This window comes from Lactuca sativa, chromosome 3, assembly GCF_002870075.4.
Source record: "Lactuca sativa cultivar Salinas chromosome 3, Lsat_Salinas_v11, whole genome shotgun sequence".
Lineage (NCBI taxonomy): Eukaryota > Viridiplantae > Streptophyta > Magnoliopsida > Asterales > Asteraceae > Lactuca > Lactuca sativa.
The window spans coordinates 98,497,610-98,515,025 of NC_056625.2; the positions used below are offsets into that span (position 1 = coordinate 98,497,610).

The 17,416-nt window shown below is 37.1% G+C and overlaps 1 protein-coding gene across 1 annotated transcript; it reads left to right on the forward strand.

Moving 5' to 3' along the window:
* The first annotated feature begins 13,326 nt into the window (after positions 1 to 13,326).
* Positions 13,327 to 15,608, forward strand: LOC111896556 (thioredoxin reductase NTRB). Its single transcript, XM_023892528.2, has 2 exons — positions 13,327 to 14,532; positions 15,319 to 15,608. The coding sequence occupies exons 1-2, from the start codon at positions 13,461 to 13,463 to the stop codon at positions 15,387 to 15,389; spliced, it is 1,143 nt and encodes a 380-aa protein (XP_023748296.1). The 5' UTR covers positions 13,327 to 13,460; the 3' UTR covers positions 15,390 to 15,608.
* The last annotated feature ends 1,808 nt before the right edge of the window (positions 15,609 to 17,416 follow it).

Consider the following 17,416-nt stretch of genomic DNA (forward strand, 5'->3'; position numbering starts at 1 on the left):
TGAGACCAATGTGGTCTGATAAACAAGTAGGTATGTAAAATTTTCTGTGACTTGTTGATAAAGATGAAATCATAAAAAAAAATTAACTGGATCCTTGGGGAAGAAAAGTCTTGGTAATAGACATTTTCAGAAGGATCACTTAAACTAAAAAAAATTGATTTCATTCAAGAATTGTATCATAGTAATCATATACTGTCAATTTATTAAAGGTGTTGAATTGTGGGTTTCACTTAGTACGTAGTGACACGAAACTAAGATCATAAACACAAAATTTTGTATAACCTTAAACCTCAATGGTAAATGCTGAGAGTCTCAAGGGTTACTTTGGTGAGATGAAGTGTAATGAAGAAAAATGATATAGGTGGTATAAGAAGCGAATGTACCTCTGCTATAAAGGAAGGACCAAGCAGAAAACTCTGAACTCAATATGAGAAGAGTAAGGTAGCTCATGATTAGAGTGAATGTGACAGCCTGGTTGGGGAAAACATGATTTGTATATATCATGTTATTAAGGCTTCACTCAAAATCTGTAGAGACTTTAGTCAACATGCAGCAGCATGCTTCTAGGGACACCTAACTAATTTATAGAAAAGAGAATATACATGTTTGAGCTTCACCATAGAGAATAACACTTACACAAAGAAAAACATTAGATGAAAATAAAATAAAATAAACGATATTTTTGTATTTTGAAAATTTTAAATAAAACGAAAAAGAAAGAAAAAAATATTTTTGGATTGTATGAAAATAAAATAATAAAAAAAATAAAAGAAACATAAAAAGAATACTTAAAAAAATGTACAAAAGAATACACCCAAACTGCCTTGTGATGAAAAAGAAACGAACGAGTTTAGAACAACCGAACCCGAAATAGACCGAGCGTTCGGTTCATTTCGGTTCTTGGTTGAACCGAACCCGAAATAGACCGAACCCAAAATAGACCGAACGTTCGGTTCATTTCGGTTTGCTCTATTTCGCTTCATACCTTTATTGAAGTGAAGGCAATTTTGGCATTGATTCTGCTTCCATCATTCCTAGGCCTTGTAAAATTTTGTTGAAACTTGCTTCAGGTAAAGCCTTAGTGAATATATCGGCCAGTTGATCAGTCGTCCTCACGAAGTGAATCTCTACGTTGCCATCTTCCACGTGATCTTTGATAAAGTGATACCTCAGTGCTATGTGCTTTGTTTTCGAGTGTTGCACTAGGTTATGACAAATCCCAATTGCACTTTCAGAGTCACAATATAGTGGGATTTTCTTCATGTTCAGCCCATAATCTCTAAGTTGACTCTGTATCCATACAACCTGAGATGTGCATGAAGCGGCAACAATGTATTCAGCTTCTGCAGTGGAGAGAGAAACACATGTTTGTTTCTTTGATTGCCAGCTGACCAATTTGCCATCGAGAAATTGGCATCCTCCAGTGGTGCTTTTGCGATCCAATCTACAACCACCTAAGTCGGCATCTGAGAAAGCTTGAACAAAGAATCCTAAGTTTGTTGGGTACCATAAATCGAGAGAGGAGGTTCGCTTCAGATAGCGAAAAATATTCTTCACGGCTAGCATGTGAGGTTCGCGCGGGTTAGCCTGGAATCTAGCACAGTAGCAGACTGAGAACATGATGTCAGGTTTGCTGGCTGTTAGATACATTAACGTCCCAATCATTTGTCGATAGAGTGTTATGTCAGCGGCTGGCTTCTCCAACGAAGGTGTAAGCTTTGCCCCAAAAGACATTGGAACTTTCACTTTGGAGTCTCCCATCATGCCAAACTTGGCAAGCAGTGTCTTGGTGTATGCCTCTTGATTGATAAAAATGCCTTCAGGTCCCTGTCTAATGTTTAAGCCAAGGAAAAAGTTAATTGGACCCATTGAGCTCATCTCAAATTTAGTTTCCATTAACTTCCTAATTCAGCTGTTAAACTGGGATTTGTGGAGTCGAAGATGATGTCATCAACGTAAATTTGGACTATCATAAGGTGGTTACCCTCTCTCTTATGAAATAAGGTTGGGCCAACCGAACCTTGTTTAAATTTAGACATTTTTAAGAATCGAGTGAGAGTTTCATACCATGCTCTAGGAGCCTGCTTTAGGCCATATACCGCTTTGTCAAGTATGTAATAGTGATCTGGGTACTTCTCGTTCACGAAGCCTGGTGGTTGCTCAACATACACAGTTTCTTCAAGTTCTCCGTTAAGAAAGACACACTTTACGTCCATCTGATAGACTTCAAAGTTTTTGTGTGCAGCATAAGCAAGAAATATACGAACTATAACACCCGTTTATTTATTAAATAAATAAATAAATAAATGAAGGAATCGTAGCCCTAAAATAAATAATTATATATGTAAGGTGTTGGGTTCGGGGAGTTAATTGCCACAATTTTAGAAGTCGAGGGTTAAAAGCGCATGTTTTGGATTGGTTTTGTAAATAATTATGAAGGCAAGGACTATTGAGTAATTATTGGGACTTAATATGAAGAGATGTTGTGAGCTAAGGGCTAAAAGGTTACATTTGGGTTTAAATCGAAAAAGATCTGGTGGGGAGGGGCCGATATTGTTAAAACGGGCAGAAGTTTGGTGGAACACGGGTACACCTCATGCAGCCTCCATATATATACTTGGTGCATAAGGAACCCTAACCCTAGTACAAGAGCACAGCCGCCACTTCCCCTTTCCATTATTTCCGGCGCCGCCACCACCAATGGAACCCTCTCCGGCCATCGATTCCTCCACCGAATCCGACCACCGAGCCGTCGCTATGCTCTTCCGCTGATGATGTGAACCACCATGACCCTCCAGCCACCGCACTGGCGAGGCGATCGCCACCTGGTCACTGCTACTTCGCCGTCATGGAGTCTCCTAGCGTCGTTGCCTTCCTCACCCATAGCTGCTGCTTCGCTTCACGTTTCCTTCTTCCTCAGATCGTCAAAGCACCACCTCCACAGTTGCATCTTGTCTCCGCCGATCTCAGTGTTGTCGCCGTCGCCGCCACTTGACACGTTTCCGTTGCTCTGGTCACCATTTGCCATCTCAAAATGTTGTTGTGTTCGTGTGTGTAGACTGTCGGTCGAGTAGGGTTGTGAAGAACCACCATGGCAGCCGGCCATGGTGGCTACTACCGTCCACATGTCGATTAACTGTGGCTGCCATCCCAAGTCCGCTGTTGTCACTGTCATAAGTGTGTGATCGGATGTATGGTCATTTTTTGTTGGTCGGAGTTGTCAAGAAACCACCATGGCCACCAGCCATGGTGGCTGCCGCCGTGTACCACCATGGGTGGGTGTATTTTCGTGTGTATGTGTTTGTGATTAGGGTGTGTGTGTGTGTGTTGATCGGATGGGCATTGTAACTGTAGCAAATTGGATTAATGAAAGAAAAACCGAGAACCACCACCCTAAGGTGGTGGTTGCCGCCACCGGCCGCCGTGTCGGGTGGCGGTGTGCTTGTCTTGTGAGTCGACTTGATTAGGGATGCTTGAAACCCTAATGGGCTCAAAGGAGCTCTAATGGGCCCAATAAGACTTAATGGGCTTAATAAAACCTTAATGGACCCTAATAAAACCCTAATGGGCTTAATGACATTCTAGTGGGCCTAGTAGGCCCAATAAAGCCCTAATTGATCTAGAAGCCCAACAAGTTAATAAATGGGTTAGTCTTTGGGTTGGAAAACACTAATGCCAATTAAACCCTAATTTTTGAGAATTAATCGGGACGCACACGAGAATTATTTAATAACTTGAGATATTAAATAATAAACTTTGACAAAGATTAATCTAAGCGATAATGGACTTAATGGATTAAGTCCTTAATGGGTTAAGTAGGAAACTTAACCCTAATCATCATTTTATGTGAAACCCTAATTTCACTTGGGTTTATTGTTGGGCCTTCCTTTTGGGCCTTAATGATCGGGTTATTAATGGGCCATCCAAAGTCAAACAATTAGACTAGAATAATTTAATGGGCCTGGGGTAAGGCCCATGTAAGGGGCTTGGGCCCAATTTGGAAAATTAGGCCATAGATGGGCCATAATTGGGCCTTAATGATTATATGATGTTGGGCCTTAGAATGAGACCATGTATAGGCCTAGGCCCAATTTGGAAAATTGGGCCATGTGTTGGGCTTTGATTCCTAGTCGAGTTTGGGCCTATGGATTGGGCCTTGGGCTTGAATAAGCCAAGCTGGGGGTAATGTAGTAATTACCCAAAGAATGTACTTATGGTTATGTATTGGGACCCAATTATTAATTGGGTGCGATTTTGGTGTTGACAGTTCGGGAATCTGTCAGCCAGCAGCTGGGGTCGAGTTTGCGGGACTTCAGCAAGTGTGGGATTGTGTCTTCAGGACTTCAGCGGTGTGAGGTGAGTTACCTTCCAGTAGCGGTGGGTCTACGGCCACAATGCCGACCCACCAGTAGGAATTGTATGATAGATATTTGTCTATGTGATATTCATCTAGGGTTGCTACTACCTGTGATATGTTATTGTGCTAGTATGATATGATGCTATGTGCTAGTGACAGTAGGGGGGAGATAGTCTCCCAGAATACCGGTCGATAGGGCCGAAGGGGCGGTCATGCCCAACCATGCTAGATAGATTATGTGATATATGTGTTATGTGGTAGTAGTAGGGGATGAAATAGTCCCCAATATCCGATCGAGAGGATCGAAGGGGAGGCCAGCTCCCAGATATGCTAGTCAGTATCTGGTCAAGAGGACCGAAGGGGAGGCCACCTCCCATACATGCTAGTCAGTATCCGGTCGAGAGGACCGAAAGGGAGACTAGCACCCAGATATTCTAGTCAGTATCCGGTCGAGAGGACCGAAGGGGAGGCCAGCTCCCAGATAGACTAGTCTGTATCCGGTCGAGAGGACCGAAGGGGTAGGTTGGGCACCCAGATATGCCTGACAATATATGTATGTTATGTGATTGTATGGTATGCGGTATGATGGGGGAACTCACTAAGCTTCGTGCTTACGGATTTCCGTTTTGGTTTCAGGTACTTCGTGTTTAAAGGAAAGGAGCCGGCTTGATCGCAACACATCACACTATGGTTTTCCGCACATGAGATCTTTGGGATTACATTCTGATATTATTTATGATAACACATTTGATTATTTCTACTTTGGTTTTGACATGACATGATATTACGGATGTTTTATTACACTGTTGATTTTATAATGACGTATTTAAAAATGAAATTTTTGGCCTGTATTTTTGGGATGTTACACGAACAGACTCTAATCTTGCAACAGGAGCGAAGGTCTCTTCATAATCGATACCTTCTTCTTGACAGTAGCCTTTTACAACCAACTGAGCCTTGTTACGGATCACATTCCCTTCCTTATCCATTTTATTTCTGAATACCCATTTGAAACTGACAACTGAAGCATCATTTGGTGTTGGAATAAGGCACCATACTTTGTTTCTTTCAAACTCATTCAACTCATCTTGCATGGCTTGAACCCAATCAGAGTGATCAAGAACCGAATTTACAGTCTTCGGTTCAACCTTGGAGACAAAGGAGTTGAACATGCAAAACTACACTTGAGAGAAGAGTGCAACTTGTTTCGCTTTGATCTGCGATCGAGTTAACACCTTTTCTGAAGATTCCCCAATGATTTGACTTTGTGGATGATCTTTGGTCCATTTAATAAGAGGTGGGTAATTTGGATCACAAGAGGGATCCAGTTCTGCGTTGATTTCTTCTTCCAATTCTGATAGTACGTCGTCATCATTGACATGTGTGTTCTCCCCCTCGAGTGATGACACTTGTTCAATATCTAGATCAGAATGTTCCCCTTCGTTTTGAATTTCAGTTGAGCTTGATGATTGTGACGTTGAATTCTCCCCCTGGAATGAAGCACCTTGATCTTTTCGCAGAGACGAAACCTCCCCTGGACAGAAGGAAGGTCATTCAAAGGTTCGCTTAAGTCTGGCCTTTCGGTTGCTAAGTTGCTTTAGGTAGATCAACAGCCATCTTCTGTGTAGCATCGTCGACGATTTGCTTTAGGCTATCAACCTTGTTGTCTTTCGCCGTTGATTCAGAATTGATTGTTGTTTGAGGCTCATCAAAAAGAAGCATATATTGCTCGAAAAGATTTGAGATAGAAGCTGTAACTTGACTGGTCTTTGGAAAGATTTCCTGCATAGCACCTTCGGTTGTCTTCATCTTCTTAACATAGCTATCGTCAAAAGTGACATATTATGTTTCTTCAGTCTTCTTAGAGCGCTTGTTTAGAACTCTATATGCCTTAGAGTGCAGGGAGTAACCTAAGAATATTCCTTCATCAGCTTTAGCATCAAACTTGTTTCGATTCTCTTTAGAGTTGAAGATGAAGCATCTTGAACCGAACACGTGGAAGAATTTCACATTCAGTTTACGATTGTTCAAGATCTCGTAAGGAGTGATAGAGAATCGTTTGTTTAAAGATGATTTGTTCTGAGTATAACAAGCAGCAGCGATAGCATCAGCCCAGAAATATAAAGGCAAGGAAGTGAAGCATAACATCGTTCGGGCTGCCTCACATAGAGATCGATTTCGCCTTTCAACGATACCATTCTGCTGTGGAGTATATGGAGCCGAGAAATTATGAGTTGTTCCCTTATCAGCAAGAAAATCTTCGAAATCCTTGTTCTTGAATTCAAATCCATTGTCACTTCTTACGTTACGAACAACCTTCCTCAGTTGAACCTCAGCTTTCTTTATGAAGAGCTTGAGCTTAGGAGTAGCTTCTGGTTTTTGCTTTAATAAAAACACCCATGTGAACCAAGAGAAGTCGTCCACTATGACCAGAATATACTTGTTCTCACCAATGCTTTCAATAGAATAGGGGCCACACAGATCGATGTGCAAAAGCTCCAATGGTTCTATCACCTTTGTATTGATAATAGAGGGATGACTTTGTCTACTCTGCTTTCCCATTTCACAGGCTACACAAAGATGTTCTCTGTCGAATTTGAGAACTGGAAGACCTCGAACATAATCTCCCAAAAAAAGCTTGTTGATATCCTTGAAGTTAAGATGAGAAAGTCTTCGATGTCATAACCAGCTTTCGTCTGAGTGAGCCTTCATTAGCAGACAGACTGCTAGTTTCCCTTGAATTGGATTGAGGTTTAAAGGATACATTTCCCCTTTCTCTTTGATTTCAATAGAATGTTATTTGAATTCTTCTCAACAATCTCTGAGCCTTCATCATCAAATGAGACTTTCAATCTGGTCCCAACCACCAGCTGTGATACACTGATAAGGTTGTGATGCAATCCTTCGATGTATGCGACCTTTCTAATTGAGAAATCACCATTCGTAATCATTCCATAGCCTTTGATAGTCCCAAATGAGTTGTTACCATACTTCACGATTCCACCATCCTTGAGAGACCGAAACTCCCTCAGTTCTTCCTTTCTACCTGTCATGTGACGCGAGCAGCCACTATCAATATACCATTCTTCATCAAACTGCTCGTCACGTATAACCTGCAAAACATTAAGCAGATTTAGGAACCCAAAGTTTCTTGGGTCCTTGTGAGCCTTTTACAGGACAAGGAATAGTAAGAGAAATATCAACCAAATAAGTTCTTTTAATTTAGGTTTTTTCATCTTTTCTATTTATTGTGAAAACTTTAATTTTGTTTAGCTTAGATTCAATAGACGTAGGGTTTGAGGTGTTGACGTCTGCATTCTTTTGGATCTCTTTTGGGCATCTGTTATCTTCTGGGAAGAGCTTTCCTTTCCCCTTTAAATCTTTCGAAGGATAAGAATTAGAATGAGAAGAGTTAGGTTTAGAAGTGACATTGGATCTTATGTTCGTCTGATTGAACTTGGAACCGAACCCATCCTTTCGGTTGCTTACTCTGTGAGGATCGAAGCTCTCTTTTCGGTTGTTCACTCTGTGTGGACCAAAGCCTTCCTTTCGGTTGCTGATGTTCTGAGGACCGAAACCGTTCTTTCGGTTGCTGATGTTCTGAGGACCGAAGCTCTCCTTTTGGTTCCTTGTATTTGAAGGACCGAAAATATCCTTTCGGTCGTTTCTTGATTCTTCTCGAGACTTATGCGTCCTTTCGTACCTGACATAATGAGGATTTTGTGATCTCCAAAATTGTTTTCTTTCTGAGAGATTCTTCTTGTATCTCAGATTTCGTTGGTGTTTTTGATCTGCCACCTGCTTTGGATTTTTGTGGATGTTAGCCTTTTTCTTCGGAACACGAGCATAGCTTTCGCTCTTAGACGAAGATGTTTCACTGGTAGTGAGCATTGGTTCGTCCAAAGACGTTTTGGTGCCACTAGTGCTTGGCACATCATATTTTGCAGGCTCATTAAGTGGTTCGGGCACGTACCTACCCTTCACTCTCCATGAGGTTTTCTGAGACAGACCTTTTGTCTCATCAGCATTGTCTATCGGTGCTGACCAGAAGAACTCTTCACATCCAGTTGCATTATCTTCTTCTACCATAGCAGTCAGTTCTGCTGTTTGTTGAGGAGTGACTCCTTGAATTGTGTAAACCTGATTGGGAGTGGTTTGAACCTTTTGATACACAACAACCTTTGCCTTGAGAATTTTGGTCTTGTCTGTCGATGAACGAGCGAACTCAACGGAGTTTTCAGAAATCATATTTTTGTGAGCTTCGTGTTCACTTTTGACAAATTCTGAGCAGTCCACCACGTCCTCTACAGAGATCTTACTCAGATCATCGTCCTCATTGAGTTCAGATGCATTTTCAACATCAATTTTATTTTCTGAACTTAATTTGGCATTCAATGAGTCAAATTTCTGTACAGTTTCGGTTCTTAATTTCAATCTATCATTTTCATCTAATAGATTTTTTAGCATGACCTTATGGTCTTTGGACTTTATATAGGACTCTATTTTGTCAAGACCAATTTTGTAGGCAGGAGAGACTTCATAAAAAGATACAACATTTTCACAGTTGGAAGCTTCGACATCGACTTCATCCTCCTTTAACTCAAGGAAGGGTAAAATCATGCGATGTATCTTCTTTCCTATTTCACAATCGAGATGTAATTGAGTGATATTAAAATAAAGTCTCTTAGCAATTAAACAAAAAATATTTTGCTGTTTTAAAAGCTTAAGATTGTCTCGTTGTAAATAGATAGATTCATCCTTAGATCTAATTAACTCCTTCTCCTTTTGGTCAATCCACATCCTCCTTTACTCACTCTTCGACGATATCCTGCTAATTTGATCAGTCAGGTTAGAGTTTGTGACACGAGTTTGGGTGAGACTACTACTTATACTAGAAAATTTTGATTTTAAGCTATTTAGTTCCTTTTCATAGTTAGTAATAGGTATTTTCAGAGAAGTAAGAATGTTTTGTACCTTCTTGATCAACTCATCACATTCGTTGATCTGTGCACTGACATGTTTCGCAGCAAAACACCTGTCCTCTCGCTCCTTCTCAACTTCTAGCCCACCATCAGTTGTATATCCTCTCATATGAGATACTCCTTTGGTCACCATCAAACACCTTCCTGGTGCAGGTTCTTCTTTCACCAACATCGCCTTGCCATGAGTGAGTTTTCTTACTTCTTCGTCCTTTGAATCCGTGGACCACACTTCCACTCCACCGAATTCGTCACTTATACCTGTATCCTGTACAATCAAAGCATTCATGGTTTTATTGTTAGCTGTTGATTTTCTTTTCTTGATTTCCTCCAATCGTCTCAGGAGGCTCGCTTCCTCATCTTCCTCGTCTATCTTTTTTGCCTGTTTCTTCAACATACAATCCTTGGCGAAATGATTATTGCCTCCACAATAGTGACAATCAAATCCTGAGTCACCACTGATCTTCGCCTCTTTCTTGGATTCTTCTAACTTCGAACCTATCTTCGGTTCCTCCTTCACCTCATCAGAACTGTAACTTCCCTGTCAGTTTCGGTTCTTATTGGCTGGGAACTTTCTTTTGATGAATTTTCTAGGATTGGACACCATCAGGGCATACTCTTCACCGGTTAGATCATAGTCAGCAAGATCCAATTCTTCTTCTTCTTCAACATAACTTTTTCCTTTAGACACAAGGGCTAACAAACCCAAATTGGAAACCACGTTCGTTTCCTTAGACAGTGCACTTTCATGGGGCTTCATAATTCCCACCAGTTTCGCTAGAGAGTACGATTTAAACTGTTCATGTGCCTTAACTGTGGACACAACTGCCATCCATTCAGATCTTAGACTGTTCATGAATGTGACCTTCTGTTCAATGACCTTCCTTTCGATCCCATGCTTTATCATCTTACTTAAAAGATGATTAAAACGATCAAAAGCCTGAACAAGTTTCTCTTCGGGCTTCTGTTTGAAGTCACCAAATTCAGAAAGCAACAAAGTTTGTATCGATTGTTCCAGATCTTCATCAGTCGAATACAATTCTTTCAGCCTGTCCCATATCTCTTTAGCTTTAGTGCAAGAGCTCACCAAACGAAACGTATTTGACTGCAGAGCAAACCTAATCATTCTTAAGGCCTTGATGTTGCATTGAAACTTCTCCTTCTCGCATCGAGGAATATCTTTCACATCATTCACAAGCTGATTGTACTCCTTTTGAGTTTTGACAATCTTTGAGGTGCTTGAGTGAGCGAATGGGTCAACAGTGATAGCTTTCCATATCAAGTACCCATTATCTTCTGATTCGATCACATAATCCTCAAAGTGATGCGTCCAAACTTCATAATCCTGTGTATACAAGATTGGAATCCTTGTTGTTGAACCAATGTTGTTGGAGATGTTGATTGGATTGGTTTGAGAATCATCCATGGACATTGTGATGACGTTTGATCGATTACTTGTTTAAGATCAGACTTATAATTTTATCGTTAGAGTAAGATCGACAATTAACGAGATCGCCAATATGGAATGACGGCTCAACTAATATCAATCAATGCGGAAAAACCATAATTACTTCTTATGAATTACACAACCTCCTGCTATGATACCAATTGATGAGAATAAAACCAGCTCGTTTAGCTCTTTCACAGGAAAAGATGATGAACAAACAAAACAAACACAATAGAATAAAGAACACAAAATAGAATCAAAGTAATGCTTATGATTCAAATATAGTCACGTCTCAGCAGAGCTCGATGAAAAACTTCCACTGTAGAGGCGAGCTAGGGTTTACAATACGCGTATGAGAAAATGATTAAAGCGTTACTAACAAAGGATGCATGCATGCACCTTAAATACTAAAACCCTACAAGAAAAACATGCACGGTTGGACAGGCCCAAACCGGCAATCAAAATTGGGCTAAGGACCGAGCCCATGACGCAACACTATAAGCCCAACAATTTTCTTTGTAAATTTATGTTTGTTTTATAAACACACGTAAAACCCATGTATTACATGGATTCATTTAAAAGGAAAATTAAATATGAAATTCTAAATATTCATTTAATTGAAAACAACCATAAAATGACATGTGACCAAATCAATAAGAATGTGACATGTGGCAAAAAGATTTTCATTTATTAGAATAGTTATCTCAAAACATACTACAAGCCTACAAATACTTGGAAAATATATTTCAATTATTCGTTTATTAATTTCTTGGTCATGAAACTATTTTGCTTTGAAAATAAGCTATACATATTAAAATAAAAACTGAATGTCTATTTAAGATTTGAATGTCTATTTAACATATGAATGAAAGAGACTTTTTTTTTTGTCTATTAAGAAATAAAAAATTAATAGAAAATGACATAATTTTCCTTTTTTTGCCATTAAAGAAATCATTATTTTTTTTTTTATTTTTTATTTTTTTTTATTTTTATTTTTAAAATAAAACTCCAGATTCAATCCAACTATAGTTGGTTTATGTAATCAAACAATGCTAATTGTTTTTTAACCATATCATTGTACTTTCATTTTTCGTTTTAGCTTCAATAGAAAAACGGTGTAGTTTTTATATTTACTAATATATTACATTAAATTGGTGTGACGGTGATTACATTTAACATAATTTTTGCATTTTTAAATTAAAAAGGTACAATATTACCTCTACTATTTGCTTACTTATACTATTCATTTTTTGTATTTCTACTTATTTCTTAGGGATGTCATACATAAATTTTTAATACTTTTTACTATTCCACTTCCAGTTTTTCCTATCAATTCCATATTCTTTATAAAATTATTTTTTATTATAGGCCTGAACTTTATAAATTGATTTATTAACTGAACCAATGTCTTAAAATGAAAAAAAAATCTTTGTAATACAAAAATATGAAACTATGATGCAATATTACGCAAATAGTTGTAAGCAACTTGTTGTATACTACAACTATATTACTACAACCGGGAAAAAGAGACTTACAAGTATTACTACAACGAAACTATGATGCTATAATATGCAAATAGTTGTAAGCAAGTCGTTGTAGACTCTCATAAATGAACACACCAACCAAAGCCTACAATCATACAACAAAAAACGAATATATAAATGGGAAAGTAAACACAACAATATATTTTAATGAAATTCATATGAAAAAAACTTAATACGGAGAAGTTGTTTTTTTAAAATTAGAAGCATAATCAATTAATCCAGATTATACATTGTTTTGACAGATTTTAGAGTCAAACATGATAGAGAATTTTGCAAAATTTTTGTCAAATTCCTCAACTTAATAGAGCAATACAAAATAAAGAGTATACATTGTTTTGACAGATTTTGTTTTCATGTGATTTGGTTAAAGCACTTATATGTAGAATCATTAATGAATAAAATTGAAGATTAGACCATTTCACCTCAAAATTCAAAGTTGAGATCATATTTATATTCTATCAATAATAAAGATCATAGAAATATACGAACATACCTGAAGTAAACTAGGAATAAGTCCTACATAAAGAGATGACATTAAACATAATATATTAACACTAAAATTAGTTATTATTAAAAGGAAAAAGATAATCATATGATTGAATGTAATTTTGTAGAAAAAAAATAGGTTACACCTTATTACAATATGACTAATATGACTCATGACTAATGTAGACACAATGAAATTTCACATGTCCAAATGGAGTTTTATGTAGAAAGGTATGCAATTTATTGAATTCATTTCCCAAAAAAGATCAATCATGAGGCGTTTTATAAATATCACAAATCCAACAATCGTTAGTTCTTAATCAAAGTTTCTACGAATTAGTAAATTTACATCAAATCATGATATCATATATGATATGATGGTTGCTTTGGGTTCTAGAAACAAAAAGTTATGTTTTGTTTATTGATTGGGGAAAGCGAAATTCGATTGATATCGATGTGGGAAAGTATCAAATTATTTCCCATTTAAATTTCGTCATTTGTTATGGCAATCGGCGACGTGGTTGTCTTCCTATCTAGTATCCACCGGCGGCCACTTTTCCCGCCTTAAAAAATTGAGGTCAAATCCCTTGAAAATTAACGCGCCACCGGTTTTTAACTTTACGCAGAAAAGCCGAATTCTAGAATAAATGGAACCCTGTTTACCTAAACTTCTAAACCTTCTCTATAAAGCTCGCAATTTAATCGGAGTTGCGACCATCGGTTCTTCCTCCGCCGCTGCCTCCGCTGCAATTACATCATCTCCAAAGTTCTCTACTTCCGCCGCCGCTATGGATGATCTCCAAACCCTAAAAACCCGACTCTGCATCATTGGTAGTGGTCCCGCTGCCCATACCGCCGCCATCTATGCCGCCCGCGCGGAGATCAAACCTCTCCTCTTCGAAGGATGGATGGCTAATGACATAGCTGCTGGTGGTCAGCTCACCACGACAACAGACGTGGAGAACTTTCCGGGGTTTCCAGAAGGCATTCTAGGGTTTGAACTCATGGAACGATGTAAAAGTCAATCGATTAGGTTTGGTACTGAAATCTTCTCCGAAACTGTTACTAAAGTTGATTTCTCATCATCTCCTTTCAAAATATTCACCGATTCGAAATCTGTTATTGCCGATTCGGTTATTGTCGCTACCGGCGCCGTCGCGAGGCGGTTAACTTTCCCCGGCTCCGGTGAGGGAAAATCAGGGTTTTGGAACAAAGGTATTTCAGCTTGTGCCGTTTGCGATGGTGCTGCTCCGATCTTCAGAGGTAAACCGCTAGCAGTGATTGGTGGAGGTGATTCTGCCATGGAAGAAGCCAATTACTTAACTAAATACGGATCAAAGGTTTACATCATTCACAGGAGAGGTGAGTTCAGGGCTTCGAAAATCATGCAACAGAGAGCCATGAATAACCCTAAAATCGAGGTTATATGGAACTCAGCGGTGGAGGAAGCTTATGGTGCAGAAGGGAAATCTCTTCTAGGAGGATTGAAAGTGAAGAATGTAGTCAATGGTGAGATTTCAGATTTGCAGGTTTCTGGTTTGTTCTTCGCAATTGGGCATGAACCAGCTACTAAGTTCTTGGATGGGCAGCTGGAGCTTGATTCCGATGGTTATGTTGTGACTAAGCCGGGAACCACCATCACCAGTGTAAAGGGTGTCTTTGCTGCCGGAGATGTTCAGGACAAGAAGTACAGACAAGCTATCACTGCTGCTGGTTCTGGTAAGTTTCTTGTCACTCTTTGTTCAACAATTTATCTTTAAATGAATGAATTTGATTACTAATTCGCTTATATACTTCACACAAGGTTTTGATAGATGCATTCGTCTATATATATATATATATATATATATATATATATATATATATATATATATATATATATATATATATATATATATATATATATATATATATATATATATATATTTGTTTTGTTAATGATTCATTGAAAGTTTATCATGGAATAAGCTCTATGGATTGGTTAACTTAATGTTGTATACTTTAAAGTAGTGTTTGGTATGCAGTAGTTGAAGAGGGAATAGAATTGGACATTATGATGGAATGAAAAATCTTGTTTGATTTTGCTACATAGGAATGGAATGGATCATTCCTCATGGAATGTGATTCTTTAGTTGTTTATGAATCATTGCAAGATCTACAAAGATTTATGATGATATATATATATATATATATATATATATATATATATATATATATATATATATATATATATATATATATATATATTCAACTAATCAAATAAATGCAACAAAGTTTTCATACCATGTGATTTTAGAAAAAAGCAATGGAATATTATTACTTATCTCACACATGTATGATTAAAAAAGACATGAAAGTATTATATTATCATTTAATATTTACACATAAAGCTTGGCAACCACTACTACACTCTAGATGCATGTACTCAATTCAAAACTTCCTTCATTTGTATAAATGACTGAAATGCCCTTTCTAATATTAATATAATTTGTTTTTGTGATGAAGGGTGCATGGCAGCTTTAGATGCAGAACATTATCTGCAGGAAATTGGATCCCAGCAAGGGAAGAGTGATTGATGATATCAAGACTCAAATTGCCAAAAAAGAAAATTTTATAAAAAGCTGATTCATGTATGGCTTTACAACATTTAAGAATATTGGTATTTAATATTTTATTGGCTGGAATATGCCAATAATTAATTTATTTATCATATTTGTTTGCTTTAAGAAACTATTTAGTTGATGATGGATCATATGTTGTTGAAAATGCTCAAAATTTATATTGTTTCGCTTCTACTATTTATGCCAGGATCATAAGGTTATAACATTATACTCTTGTTTCTATCAAAATTGATCGAAACAATTTTGAATGAATGATCTTCAATATTCAATGGTGAATGATCTTCAATATTAAATGGTGTTGTAGTCGATTATTAAATTGATGTTCCAATTTAATAGTTATGTTTTTACAAAAAAACATAATTTGAGCTTTAAGAAAACGATAGATCAATCTTTTGCTATAATGGAGAGAAGTGCTGTTTGTTTTAAAAACTGTGAGGGTTCTACGTGCAAATGAGATTCTGTTTATTATTTTGTGTAATCCACAATTTCATGAAATGATAAATGCAATAAAAAATGCACACGAAAGCAAGAAGTGTTCTACTAGATGAATGTACAAGATGCAATATATTTGTGCCATTTTACATACTACATAAATAAATTGTGTTATAACACCAAGGGGAAAATGAACAACAAGATGCAACAACTTTCTGAAAATAAATATGTATTATTTTTGATTTTTTTTTTGAATTTGTTTTTTTTCTTTTTTATTTTTTATTTTTCCTTTTTGTTTTTTTTAATGTTTTTTAATCACTAGAATGAATATATTTTTATAAAACATGAAGTCTTAAAAACAAAAAAAGACATAATATTTAAAATCTAGAATTATGATTACATTAAAAAAAACATAACTTTAAACCTAAAATCATAACTAAAATACCAATCAAATTACTTCTAAAACCACACAACAATCATAATTAACCCAAATATTTCTTTCTAATTTGTTCCTTCATCGCTTGTAGCACCGCTAGATAGGGGTGTTGAACGAGTAATTTTTTCGGGTTTCGGATAATTCGGGTCGGGTAATTCGGGTTTTTCATGTTAGAAAAATTACCCGCTACCTTACCCAAACTAAATTCGGGTAATTCGGGTATTGGGTCGGGTTTGGGTAATTCGGGTATTACCCGAAATATATGATTTTTTTTTTAATTTCACCTAAAAATAAATTTAATGAAATAAATACGTCGTGCTTTATTAGTCTTGTTTATATAAACAAACGAGACATAAACGAAGTGACTCAAGCTTTGAACATTGAGATTTTCTACTCAATAATACATGAGATATCAAGTAATTTTTTAACGACTTAATCTAATCTAATAAGATGTTAAAAAAACAAATACCTAAAGATCTTAATTTAAAAGTTTAAAATGTTTAAGATAAATGTAGTCATAAGTTTTGCCATGTTCTAAAGTTTCGTCAAGATAATGAGTTTGTTAGTTGTAATAAAAACTATAATCAAGAAAACAGTTAAATTTTAAAGAACGTGATGATATATAAAAATTACTTTTAATATTGTTAGTGTCGTATTGTCATAATAAATATATTTATGTTTTACAATAATGATAGTTAGTTTAAGCGTGATCAAATACCTGTTATGTAGTACAAGCTCTACAAAAAAATTTTAAAATAATTTGGGTAATTCGGGTATACCCGAAACCCAAAAAATATACCCTTTACCCGACCCGAAAAAATTTCGGGTAACCTGATTACCCGGAAAAATTTACCCGATACCCGATTTATCCGACCCGTTTTACCCGATACCCGAAAAAATCGGGCGGGTAATTCGGGTATCGGGTATTTTCAACAGGGCTACCGCTAGACCAGCAGGCGCCAAATCCTCCTCGCTCGTCCGAAGAATTGACAACTAATGTGTCATTAGTTCCCCCTCTTTTTGCTCCTGCTTCTCCCGTGCCTGCCTTTTTAAGAACTCCAAATGACGATGTTTCAAGTCATTTTTTTCTTTTATCAATAAATTGTGCTCATCG